Source organism: Manis pentadactyla, chromosome 16, assembly GCF_030020395.1.
Source record: "Manis pentadactyla isolate mManPen7 chromosome 16, mManPen7.hap1, whole genome shotgun sequence".
Classification (NCBI taxonomy): Eukaryota; Metazoa; Chordata; class Mammalia; order Pholidota; family Manidae; genus Manis; species Manis pentadactyla.
In genome coordinates this window covers 54,153,334-54,165,641 of record NC_080034.1, presented here as the reverse complement: position 1 = coordinate 54,165,641, position 12,308 = coordinate 54,153,334, and the positions used below count along the sequence as shown (strand labels likewise).

The window sequence follows — 12,308 nt, the reverse complement described above, 5'->3', positions numbered from 1 at the left end:
TGTATTTTAAGTAAAGGTAATTCACCCATCAGGCATTTTAAGAGGAAACCATGATAACATTACTCTCTTGGTATATAGGGTTGGATGTGTCCAGAACCGGCATCAGAAAGGGAGGACTTGGTCTATTTTGAACATAAGTCATTTTCTAACTTGTGCAAGGAGCACGATGGAGAATTTACTGGCGAAGAAGAAAGCAGTGCGCATGCACTAGAGCGGAAGAGTGACAACCCCCTAGATATAGCTGTAACCAGGCTCTCTGAGTTGGAGCGAAACATTGAAAGAAGGTATCTGAAGAGCCCCTTAAGTACCACCATTCAGATCAAACTGGATAATGTGGGCACAGTTACTGTCCCTGCTCCTGCACCATCCATTAGTGGTGATGATGACAGGTAGGTTATTGAAATTAACTTGAAAAATTATTGTGCTTCTTTGCTAACTGGAGCCTTTTTTCTATTGCCTGTTATCTATGTATCTTCTTGTATGTCTGTGATCCACATGGATCATGCTATTTGCATGGTGCTTTGTAAAAAATGTTTTTTCTTTTGTTATGTGTGTTGATAATCCTGCGAAGTGATCTTACATTTACCTGATTGTGACTAAGCTTTGAGGCACGTAGCCACAGTCTGTGCACTACATCAAATTTAGTTGCTTAAACCTTATACTTATTGGCTGTTACATGTTTCATCATCACTTGGCTTTCAGTGTGATGATTGTTTCAGATTCAGTAACCGTAAGTGTGGACATGACCTACTTAATTTTTCTATATTTCAATGCAGAATTGAAGAGGACATTGTTCCCGGTCTCAGGGTATGGCGATGGGCATTATCAGAAGCTCGCAGTGCTGCACAGGTGGCTCTGTGCATTCAGCAGTTACAGAAATCCATAGCATGGGAAAAATCAATTATGAAAGCTGTAAGTGTTTTTATTTAAGAAATACTATAACTAGTTTACTCTGTCCTGTTTTTTTCCCAACCTCCAGATTTTTCTTAATTCTACATTTCTTACTGTCAGAATAATGTATGCTGTACCCGAGTTTTCTTAGTTCTTAAATGCTGTATGGTTTGATACTTTCCTCCTTGTTGTGAGCTTTTTGAAGTAATCAATCAAATGTGTTCATCTTTAATCTCGATTCTCCCTCCTTTAGATATTGTTTATAATGGACTGAAGTTGTCTTCTGTGTTCAGTCAGCGTAATAGTTAATTATGTTGTTAATCTAATCATAGTTGTTAATGTAAATATTCTGAAGTTGTTAATCCAAATATTCTTTTGCTTTTGTAAACATGGCAGTTGCTAACATTACCTGTAGTATACATTCATTGCATCCCTAAAATGTTCCTTATGTTTTTATCAATTTTAATTTTTTTAATGCTAAGAAATTCTTAGATAATAAATACAAAATAAGCAGAGAGCTCTTTATCCAATATCATGTATTTGACATCAGATGCAGTTCACATGAAAAGTAGATCTTTTAAGTCTTTTGTCTAATAATTCAAAAATTTTTTTCATCTTCTGTGTTTGAGCCCAGTTAGTCACTATCATGTAGTGACCCCTGTTTTGTACCAGGCACCAAATATGTGTTAAATCATGTCTGTGTCCCTTTTGTCTCTTATCACATAGAGAAATATTTATTATACATAGACTTTTGTGAATTGCTTTACCATTTGCTTTTAAATTATAGATTAGCTTTAACATTCAAACATTTGACATTTGTCTGCATGAATGACCGGAAGTAAGATTACTCAACAATAGTCATTCCCCAAAGAAAAGAAGTGAGCCTTAAATAATTTAGCATTCTTTCCTTCATTCTCATATCTGTGCTTATTTTACTGAAGACCTTATTCATTCTATAGAAATAAATTCGGTTTCTTCTGTATTTTTTCAGTTCTTCCTAAAATGTCCACAGAATAGTGAATCTGCAGTTTTCACAGTATCCTCAAATTTCGGTCTTTCCCAATGTAGACTAGAATTTACCATGAGTTTTAAGACAGTGTCCAGTTCATCTGGTAGCATTTTTTACCAGGTAAAAATATTTTCTTGTAAAAACTATTAAAATCCATTTTAAAGTCACGTTAGACAAATATGTTTGGTGGAGTCTAGGCTATAATGATCAAAAAATAGTGAATTCCTACAACACAATTAAATTTGAATGGTTATTTTTCTCATCCACCAAGAGAATCATCACAATGTGGTCAGTTTTGTTACAACCTTTACACAAAAAAACAAAACCGGTACCAAAAGCTGCTTATTTGTAGTATACTTACTTCCTACAATTTACAGAATTTTTTCTGTTTTTGGAAATTCATAACCTTTTCCAGATTATTAATACACATTTCTCATTAACACCATCTCTCATAATTCTCTTTTTAATGTTCAATAATACAGTATTTGCTGTGAAACTACCTTAAAAAGAAGGCAGAGTTTCATGTCCAAGTTGAATGAGTACATTGTAACCTTTAGTTAGATGTAACAGTGCCTATAATAATCCTCGAAGTCCTAGCATAATGTTTAAGTGCTCAATACCTTTAGAAGTACCCATTTGCCAGACACCAGCCTTACCAAGAAGGAGCCGGCATAATTTGCCTCTAGATAATTTTCTGTCCAAGGTGTTCTTCATATTGTTGCTAATATTAAACAGTAGGCAACATCTGTTATTTTTTACTGTAGCAGCAAAGGAATTAAAACCAACATTAATACATTTGTTCTAACATATTGTGAGCTATTTACTGTGATTTTTCAAAAGTGATATGAGGTTGCTATCTGTCACCCTTTCCTAATAAGTGTCAGAAAATAATTTTATTTTTAAATGAAAAATGTGCGAAGTAAAACAGACTTCATGGTATTTTTAGTATATTTAGAAAACAATTAACTTAATATTTATGAATTAAATTTGTTGTTAGAGGGGTTGAAGTATAACCTTCCAAATGTTTTGCAGCGACTATTTTTACAATAGAACGTGTAATGATGTAACTCAGTTTTGGAGAAATAATACCATATTTAGTGGTATGGTATTAGGAAGGGTCATAAAATAAAACTGTTAGAACATTAAACTGCAGCTTTTGCTCTTAGTACACATGCCAATTTTAGTATGACATATGTACTCATATAGTTGATAGGTATTTACTAAATTGTATAGTTTTCTATTTGCCATTTTGATAAGATTCTTAAGCTATCATTAGTGTACATACTGTGTTATATAAGACTATTTAGACTTTTGTGGATTAAGACTTAGTGTATTGAAGTTAAGTTTGAATAGTTAAGCTATTTTGCTTATAAGAATATATGAATCCATAACTTTCAATTCGTATAAATAACTTATAGTTTAAGTCTTTTCATTATTTGAAAATACTGGTTGCAGAACATTCTCTACTGTGACTGGGAGTATAAACGAAGTGTCAAAATATATGATGTTACTATTTACCATTTTTTAAAGGCATCTTGAAAGTTTTTACTGTCCAACTTCCCTCCTTTCCCTTTGTGAAACTTGTTATACAGAATATGTATGCATGGGAGAAAGCATTGTCTTTACAGATTTTAAAGTTCTTAATGGTATTAGAAATTTCTCAAGAGAGAAATTTTATTTTTAGTTCTAGAAAATCTATGACTTCTTAAATTATTTGGTTTAATTTTTATATGTTTTTTTCCCTTAGAAATCATTTTGTAGGGTCCATTTTCTGCATTTGTGTCATCTGTTTGATATGGGTTGATTTCCCCAAGTTTCCTGGGTTGGACATGTTTGATTTTTTTAATCAATCACAAATGGGTGGACAATTTTAGTCAAAATATAGGAATATCCTTTTATTACACACAGTTCTGATACTAATACAAGTTTCCTAATTTTGATCTTGAAAATTACTCTAACTCTTATTTCTTTCTCAGGAGATCATGAGGATGCTAAGATAAGGAAAAAATGAAATATATTAAAAAATTTACACACCCTGTATTAAAGCCATTCATCGCTTTATGGGCTCTAATGTCTGTTAATTATTTCATATGTTAATGTGTACATGCTTCGAAAGTGTGTACAGGCATTCAGCCTCTAGCTTTGTTCTTTGCAGTGTACCTGAAATGTGCATTTACCCCAACTAAACTGCTCACCCCGTCATGTGGTCCCTATCTGTGTAACAAGAGATACATAGATGTGTATGGCTACTGTATATTTGTTAGCAAGCAGAATGTTCATTACTAATATGAATTAGGAATTATGGTATGTTTAATATCCCAATAACTGTTCTTCATAATAGTATTAATTTTAAATGATTTTTCATGTTTCATAGTACTGCCAGATCTGTTGAAAGGGCGATAATGAAGAACTGCTCCTCCTTTGTGATGTCTGTGACAAGGGCTGTCATACGTACTGCCATAGACCTAAGATTACAGCTATACCAGGATATACAGATATACAGGACACTGGCAGTATCCATCTGGTATAGCTGTAATCTTAGGTCTATGGCAGTACATATGACGGCCCTTGTCACGCGTAAGAGGGATCGGAAACGGAACCTTTTAATGGCCAGATCAAAATAGAGTTAGAGTTTTGTGAGGATTTTTTTGAGATAGAATTCACATAAAATTCACTTTTTAGGTGTGCAATTCAGTGGTTTTTTATATATTCAGTTATATAATGATCACCACTATTAAACTCCAGAACATTTTCATGACCGTAAAAAAGTATCCTTGTACCCATTAGTTGTCACTCTCCCCCTTCTCCCTCAGCCTTTGGCAACCACTAATCTACCTTCTATCTCCACGGATTTACCTCTGCTGGTCATTATATATAAACTGAATCATAAAATAGTTTGCCTTTTGTATCTGCCTTCCCTTAGCACAGTAGTTTCAAGTGCTAAAGGAAATGGTCTGGAAAGAAAAAGAGGCAATGGGCAGGTGGATGTTTGGGACTGAGTTTATGGAAAGGTAGTTGCTCGTACTGATGAGGTCAGGCGAGTAAACATGGAGAAGAGTGCCTGACGGAGGGAACATCTAGTAAAGAGTCTGGCCCTCAGTTCATGCTGCCCCTTACACTTCTTACTCCTTACTTTATAATTCGGCCAACTCATTTTTTGCTATATTATCATATTGCTTTAACCAATAGGTATGAGCCTTCACAGTTCTAATTTAAATGTGACTGGCAAGAGACTTAAAATGCATATGCTTATTATCAGACTGCGTTCATACAAGAACCCCTCTCTCGGTGCCATGCTCAGTGCCCCTCCCTAAGCCTGTTCCCATCTTGTGCCTCAGATCCCACCCCCTTGTTCTCTTCACCTGCATCAGCATCTCCTCCTCCCCTGGGTTCTTCTCCTTAGCTTCACTTCTCCTGCATCCACTTCCCGCATTTCTCTCCTTTCCTTTACAGAATAACTCCTGCTGGACAGCTTTGTTCTGATTCTCTCTGATTTCTCTTCTCCAAGTCGCTCTGGGACTCTTTCTAGTCAGATTCTCACCTTCACAGCTTCTCTGAAAGTGCTCCTATCGTGGCCATTCGTCAGTCTGGGGATCAGTGCTTAGGCCTCACCTGACCCACCCATCAGTTCCAGAGCACACCCTCCTTGAAACCCTGTTTTCACTTGGCTTCTAGTACCATACTTGGTTTTCTTTCTGCCTTTGCTCCTTTTCAGTTTCCTGTGCTGGTTTTCTTACCTTCTTGATCGATAAGCATTGGAGTGCTTTCTTAGCTTCAGGGTTATCATCTGTAAAGTGGGATATTATCTGCCTGGCGAGGATTTGTAAAGATAAAATAAGGTCACGAGTGTAAATGTTTTTATGAATTTAAAGTTCTGTGACACGTTTATATTAATGTGTATGGTATTTCAGACTGTTTTACAAAATAGCAGAGGGTCTCACATGGCATCATATTTACTAAGTTGCTTTCTTATTACTTGATCATCTTTGTCATATATAGTCAACTATAGTTTAATAATAACCTTTATTGGTTGTACATGAATTATCTTTTAGTTTAGTCATAGTCAAGCTATAGAAAGTTTCTCTAATACTTTATGAATTACTAACAAATTAGGGTTTTAAGTCCTGGGGTATCATCTGGTAGGCTATAGGAGATTTCTGTTTCGATAAATTTGGTTAAATAGTATTCTGGCTATCTCTCATTCAGGGTATAGACCAGGAGATGTAAATATAACCTCATTCAAGCCCTTCTATGTAAATACAGCTTTCTGAGCCTCTCTCCTCTTCTTAGTTTTTTAAATGTAGTGAATTAGATGTTACATTTCTTGTAGCAATAAAAAATAAACATTCTATTTTGATTTATAAGGATTTTTAAAGTTAAATTTTAGAAATATCTTCCTAGTTAATTCATGGTTATTTACAAATTTTTATGCTGTATACCTTGTACTCCAATGGCTATTTCTATACACATTATTGTGATTAAGTATTTTTATCCTGTGTGTATGTGCATATTAATGCCAAGATATATACATAGAATCAAAAAGCCTTGTGTGTGTATGTATACGTATTTATACACACTCACAGAGACACACACACAAGAAGTTTCAAAGTCCAATGCCTATGAAAGCCACACAAATAACACAGAAGAGTTGAGACTATGGCAAACAGGGAAGTCATGCCCCCATTTAAGTGTCAGTCATCACTCAACTCCTGCCAATTGTCATGTAGACATGTAGGTCCAGTGTTCTAGGATCTACCAATATTTCAAGATTATGGATCTTTATGCATGTCCTCACAAATGTTAAATGTTGGCAACAAATTCAGAATTTTTACAAGCATGAGCCAAACATAGTAACAACACATGCTGTGGGCTGTTTACCGTCTGTGAGCCACCGCTTTACAACTTCTGATACATAAATGTACAAAAACAAATACGCGATTGTATGTACAATCTGATAGGTCCTGCTTAAGACATACTGAAGGTCCTCTGTGCATTCTGACAAGGTAGAAAGGGTGCAAGGGAAATATCTCTGTCTAATAAAGTAATCAGGTAACTGAATAAAAGCTTGTTTTTAAAAGTGTATCTATGTGCACAATCTAATGAAGTTGTCTGACAAGCATCAATAATTAAAGAAACAAAAATAGATTTTATTACCATTTTGTAACAAAAGTCTTTGGATTCTGTGGTTTAAATTTCATGTTTTCTTACTGTGAGTATTGTTAGAAAATGATCTCAAGTAACATCTTAGTTCAAATAGGAACTAGAAGCTTTAGCCCATTATTCATGAAATGTTCTTTTTTTGTAAGACAACTATTCAGTCTAACTTAATCTTAATTAAATGGACTTTTTCCTCATTATATATTCAGCATTCTCCTTTCTCTTTTGTTTTATGATTTGGGGGTTCTAAAAGCTCAGTATAATATGAAAACTCCATCCGATTTTATTGAGTAAAAATTAATAAACTAAATGGAGAAGAGACTTAGTAAAACATTTTAATTATTTCAATCAGTGACAAGAGGTAGTGATTCTTTGATATGATATGGGAAAGGTGTTAGATTTATAGTTTGCCTTATTTTAAATCCATTAAAACAACTCCTTAATTATGCGTTTAACATCCCAATAGAGAACCAAATAATTGTAATTGCTTAAAAGCAGTTTTTAAAAAATGTTGCTAAAAGAATCATGAAATCCTCGAGGAAATTGATACGAAATACTCTAAAGAAATGTTTTCCGCCAAGTTCAGTTCAAGAATATAGGCAACATATAATTAGGGCTAGACTGAATATCTAACTCCACATTCTAAGATTTTTTTTTCAAGATTTCTTAACAGTCTGAGTAAGGAGTAAATAATTTCCTAAAAGAGGATAAACGCTATTGTAGAGAATCAAAACACAAACCATATATTACCAGTGACCTTGCATATTTCTCTTCTTTGATCTATTATATTCATTGTAACTTTAATTCTCAAAATAGATGCTTATTTCCCAATTTCTGAGTTGGGGGATGTTGGGAGGAGGGTGGGTTCTCATTGTTACCTTGATGTGCTGTCTACAAATTGTTAGATTGCATAAGGGCCACATTGGGGTTCGTTTGTTTTTTTCCATATACTTTCAGAGCTAGAATGACCTTACCAACTGTGTGACTTATCTTCTTCTACAGATAAGCAAACAGAGCCTCACAGATATTTTTTTACAAAGTTCTATAGCTAATTACTGACAGAGCATAGCTGGCATTCATACACTTTAATTCCAAATATGATCTATTTTATGCTATTTCTTTATTGTTTTCCCCAAAAACACATCTTTTTTTTTTTTCTCCTCATCTTTAATAACACTGCTTTGTTCACACCTGGGAACCACAAGTTTCTGGAACTCTCTTCTTAACAGCAAATGCTTTTTTCAAAAAAATAACAGTTTCCGGAAGATTTGACCATTTATAAAAGACTTTTTTTCCTGTTTGACACTTCATGAGCCTTCTTTCATGTTTCGGCTACCTTTTTAATAACCTCCTCAACTTTCTTATTAGTAATCTCTATATTTCTATGTATATTCACCTTTTATTCTTAATTATATTGTGCTCTAAAGGATAGTCTTTAAATTCATTCCATTAGTGACATTCAGTTCATTCAAAAGAATAGTATCTTTGATTCGTTCAAAGTCTAAAGGAAAACTGCTAAGTTCTGTAGCACCAAACATGGTGCCATGAGATCAACATATTCGAGTTTTAAAAATTCTTTAGAGTTTTCATGCATCATTAGATTTTAGCCTAGTATTATCGGAGATCAAATTCATAGATCTCTCTTGAAAATAATAAAACTATCAACTTTTTGGGTGAGAAAGAGTATTCTTTTTGTTTATTCTGTCAGAGTTTCATCATTTAAAATAATAGAAGGTCTATAGACAGTTATTTTCTTATACCTCATATATTATTTTTTAAATTAAAGGCAAGTTCACTGAAAAGGGGCCGCAAAGACAGAAAAAGGAAAATAGAGGAAAACACCTGCGGTACTGGAGTAAAACAGGAAAGCTGTACTCGTGGAAAGAAACTGAAACAGGACAACTCTGACCTGACTCTTGGCAGGTATTATTTCTGTTCCCCTGTCCTATATATTCATAACACCCCATTGTATTTGTTTAAAGACCGTCCACCATATTAAAGGTGACTTTTTGACTGTGTAAATAGGAACTTTCCTATGTAATGTAAACTCTGTACTATAAGTAAACATATCCTTTCATCTTTTTTTATGAATTAATTTGCATTGTCTTTACTTGGAAGAGAATGAAAGCTAAACTTTTACTAAAGGTAGATAACTCTAAAGCATGGATATTGATTTCAAACATTATTTTCTCTAGTACAAGCCCTACTAAAATGCAAACTCGTCTCAATAAAGACATGAAAAAAAGAAAAATAGAGGAAAACACCTTCAGTAACTTACCAAACCAGGAAAGCTTTAATTCTGTAAAGAAAATGAAGCAAGACCACTCCGACCTGACTCTTTCCAGGTATAATTTTTGTTCCCCTGTCCTATATATTCATAACATACCATTGTATTTGTTTAGAAACCTTCCACCATACTAAAAGTGACTTTATGACCGTTTGTGTAAATAGGAATTTTCCTATGTAATGTCAACTGTGTACTATAAGTAAATGTATTCTTTCATGTGTTTTTATGAATTAATTTGCATTGTCTTTACTTGGAAGAGAATGAAAGCTAAACTTTTACTAAAGGTAGATAACTAAAGCATGGATATTGATTTCAAACATTACTTTCTCTAGTACCCTTACTGAAATGGACAGTCATGAAGATGCACGGCCTTTTGTAGAACTGCCGGAGCGCAGCACACGGAGTCGTCTGCGTTTCCGCCTCAGGGATGGAAGACACGTTGTTATTCAAAGTGCGTAAGCAGCTTTATAATAACGTGTGGTATCTGGGGGTCTCATCAACAAGAAATAAAGTGGTTAAACACACACACGGAACAGTCTTTCAAGAATGATCATTTTCTTTTAAACAAATACAACATCCCTGAAAAAAGGAAAGCTTGGTGTGCACATTGGCTACTTTGGGCTGGTGTTTTCATCACTGGTGGTACATACTCAGCAGGAGCAGCTGGGCAGGAAGTAGTGGGCATGGTATGAAAATGGCAGTTGGCCCAGTAATCATTGTCACTGTACCTGTGGGTATCATTTGTTCTGTGACTGACTTGCACTCGAGGTGCCCTAGGTTGAGTGTATCCTCAAGCCCCTGGCACGGTTCTCCTCAAATAACCAAAGTCCTCCTAAGCCTCTGCTGCCACCCAGTTACAGGTATCCACAGCATACTTTCATTCGGATGCACGAGGCCTTCACCGTAACCACCATCATTTTAGTCCTGATTGCTCTGCAGATTATAGAACCCGGGCCTACCCTCAAGTTTATATTTCGATTGCCATTCAAGTGGTAATCAATGAATGATAACCAATGAGTGCTCTACTGTTAAACCCAGGGTATCATCAATTTGAAATAATATGTAGAGAATAAAGTAATGTTTATTTAGTTGTTAACCATAGTGAAAATCAAGTGAAATTTATCCATGGGTATGGGGATATCTTGAACTCAGAAGAATTAAGTTATCATAAATGCACAGTGATCTCTTTTCCTTGTTTCAACCTCAAAATGAAATTTGTTAAAAGCACTAATTTTAAAATGAGGGAATCCAATCTGCCTTTGGTACCTTATGCACCCCCTCTGTGCTCCTTTTTTCCATTTCTTCCACCCCCAATACCTTTTCAAAAAATTTAAAATCCTATTCATTTAGCCTCTCATTAAACACATCCTCAACAAGGAAATCTGATATCAATCATTTACTCCTTATTGTAAGTTTTATTTGTGGGCTTCTTTCAACGTTATTTATATCTTAAGTATTTCCATTTAAGAAATGAAAGAAGTTTGTGTTGTTAAAATAATTTAATTACAACTAGAAGTTAAGGGAGGTATTCTAAGAGAATCAAAATTTTCCTTCCAGAGAAATATGACTGTCATACAACACAGGGAAACTAGTAGAGCCTTATCTACTAGGAATTTCACTTCAATAAGATCTCTTAGGCTTGCTTGGGCCGTTTTATAACTCTACCTTTAAAAAAAGACTTTTTTTTTTGGTTTCACTTATCTACAGTTACATGAAGAACATTATGTTCACTAGGCTCCCCCTTCACCAAGTCCCCACACACACACCCCTTCACAGTCACTGTCCATCAGCATAGTAAGATGCTGTAAAATCACTACTTGTCTTCTTTGTTGTACAGCCCTCCCCTAGCCCCCCCACTACACATGCTAATTGTAAGGCCCCCTTTCTGTTTCCCCACCCATCCTCCCCAGTCCCTTTCCCTTTGGTTTCTGTCAGACTGTTCGTGGGTTCTGTGATTCTCTTGCTGTTGTTTTGTTCCTTCAGTTTTTCTTTGTTCTTATACTCCACATATGAGTGAAATCATCTGGTTCTTGTCTTCCTCTGCCTGGCTTATTTCACTGAGCATAATACCCTCTAGCTCCATCCATGTTGTTGCAAATGGTAGGATTTGTTTTCTTCTTATGGCTGAATAATACTCCATTGTGTATATGTACCACATCATCTTTATCCATTCATCTACTGATGGACGTTTAGGTTGCTTCCATTTCTTGGCTATTGTAAATAGTGCTGCAATAAACATAGGGGTGCATCTGTCTTAAAAAACATTTTTTTTTTAAACTTCAACTATATAAAATTGAGGTAATTCCTCTAATTTCCTTGAGCTCTTCAGTTTCCTTCCCCCATATATAGATAGCTTTAATGTCTTTCCAGTCAACCTTTTATATATTTATTTAGCAACATGTATCTTTAAAAATAGGTAGTGTCAAATGCTGGGCATAGAAGCCACAGGGCATAAATCTGTAAAGAAGTAAAAAGCTAACCTTTTCAAAGAATATTGCTTCTCTCTCACTTACCAACTTTACATTTCCCTGTATGGCCCCGGAAGATGACTGGTTAGCCAGAGACAGGTAAGATTCCTCAAGGGAGGAACAACCTAAGACAGGCACAGTCACAGGGGGGCCATCAGGTGAGAAATTGGGGATCAACAGAGGTGAGGCTTAGAACCTCACCCCCCATTTTGAGAGAAATCTGCATCTGTGGATGTTTTGTTGCCCTTGTCTAGCTTGGATTAATACTTAGTCTATAGGCACAGACCTGATCATCTACATTTGCCCTCTTACAGCACTAAACTATCTTTTCTACCTTTATCTTGCATCTACCTACCACTTCAGCATTTTATTAAAAAAAGAATAAGGGAGAAATGTGGGATTCACATATAAATCAAGTATAAAAATCAAACAAATAATCATATCTGACTTGATTGTTTATAGTTCATGATGCGTGATCAAAACTGAAAGTTTCTGT

The 12,308-nt window shown here is 35.0% G+C and overlaps 1 protein-coding gene across 1 annotated transcript in view; it reads left to right on the top strand.

The window, feature by feature from the left end:
* The window catches only part of LOC118930936 (bromodomain adjacent to zinc finger domain protein 2B-like), a 102,471-nt gene extending 92,589 nt beyond the window's left edge, over window positions 1-9,882 (top strand). The window contains exons 25-29 of the mRNA XM_057493935.1: window positions 79-389; window positions 777-912; window positions 8,844-8,980; window positions 9,253-9,402; window positions 9,677-9,882. Of these exons, the coding sequence (XP_057349918.1) occupies window positions 79-389; window positions 777-912; window positions 8,844-8,980; window positions 9,253-9,402; window positions 9,677-9,803 (861 nt within the window). The 3' untranslated portion in view covers window positions 9,804-9,882. The remainder of the gene's footprint in view (window positions 1-78; window positions 390-776; window positions 913-8,843; window positions 8,981-9,252; window positions 9,403-9,676) is intronic.
* Window positions 9,883-12,308: the final 2,426 nt, after the last annotated feature.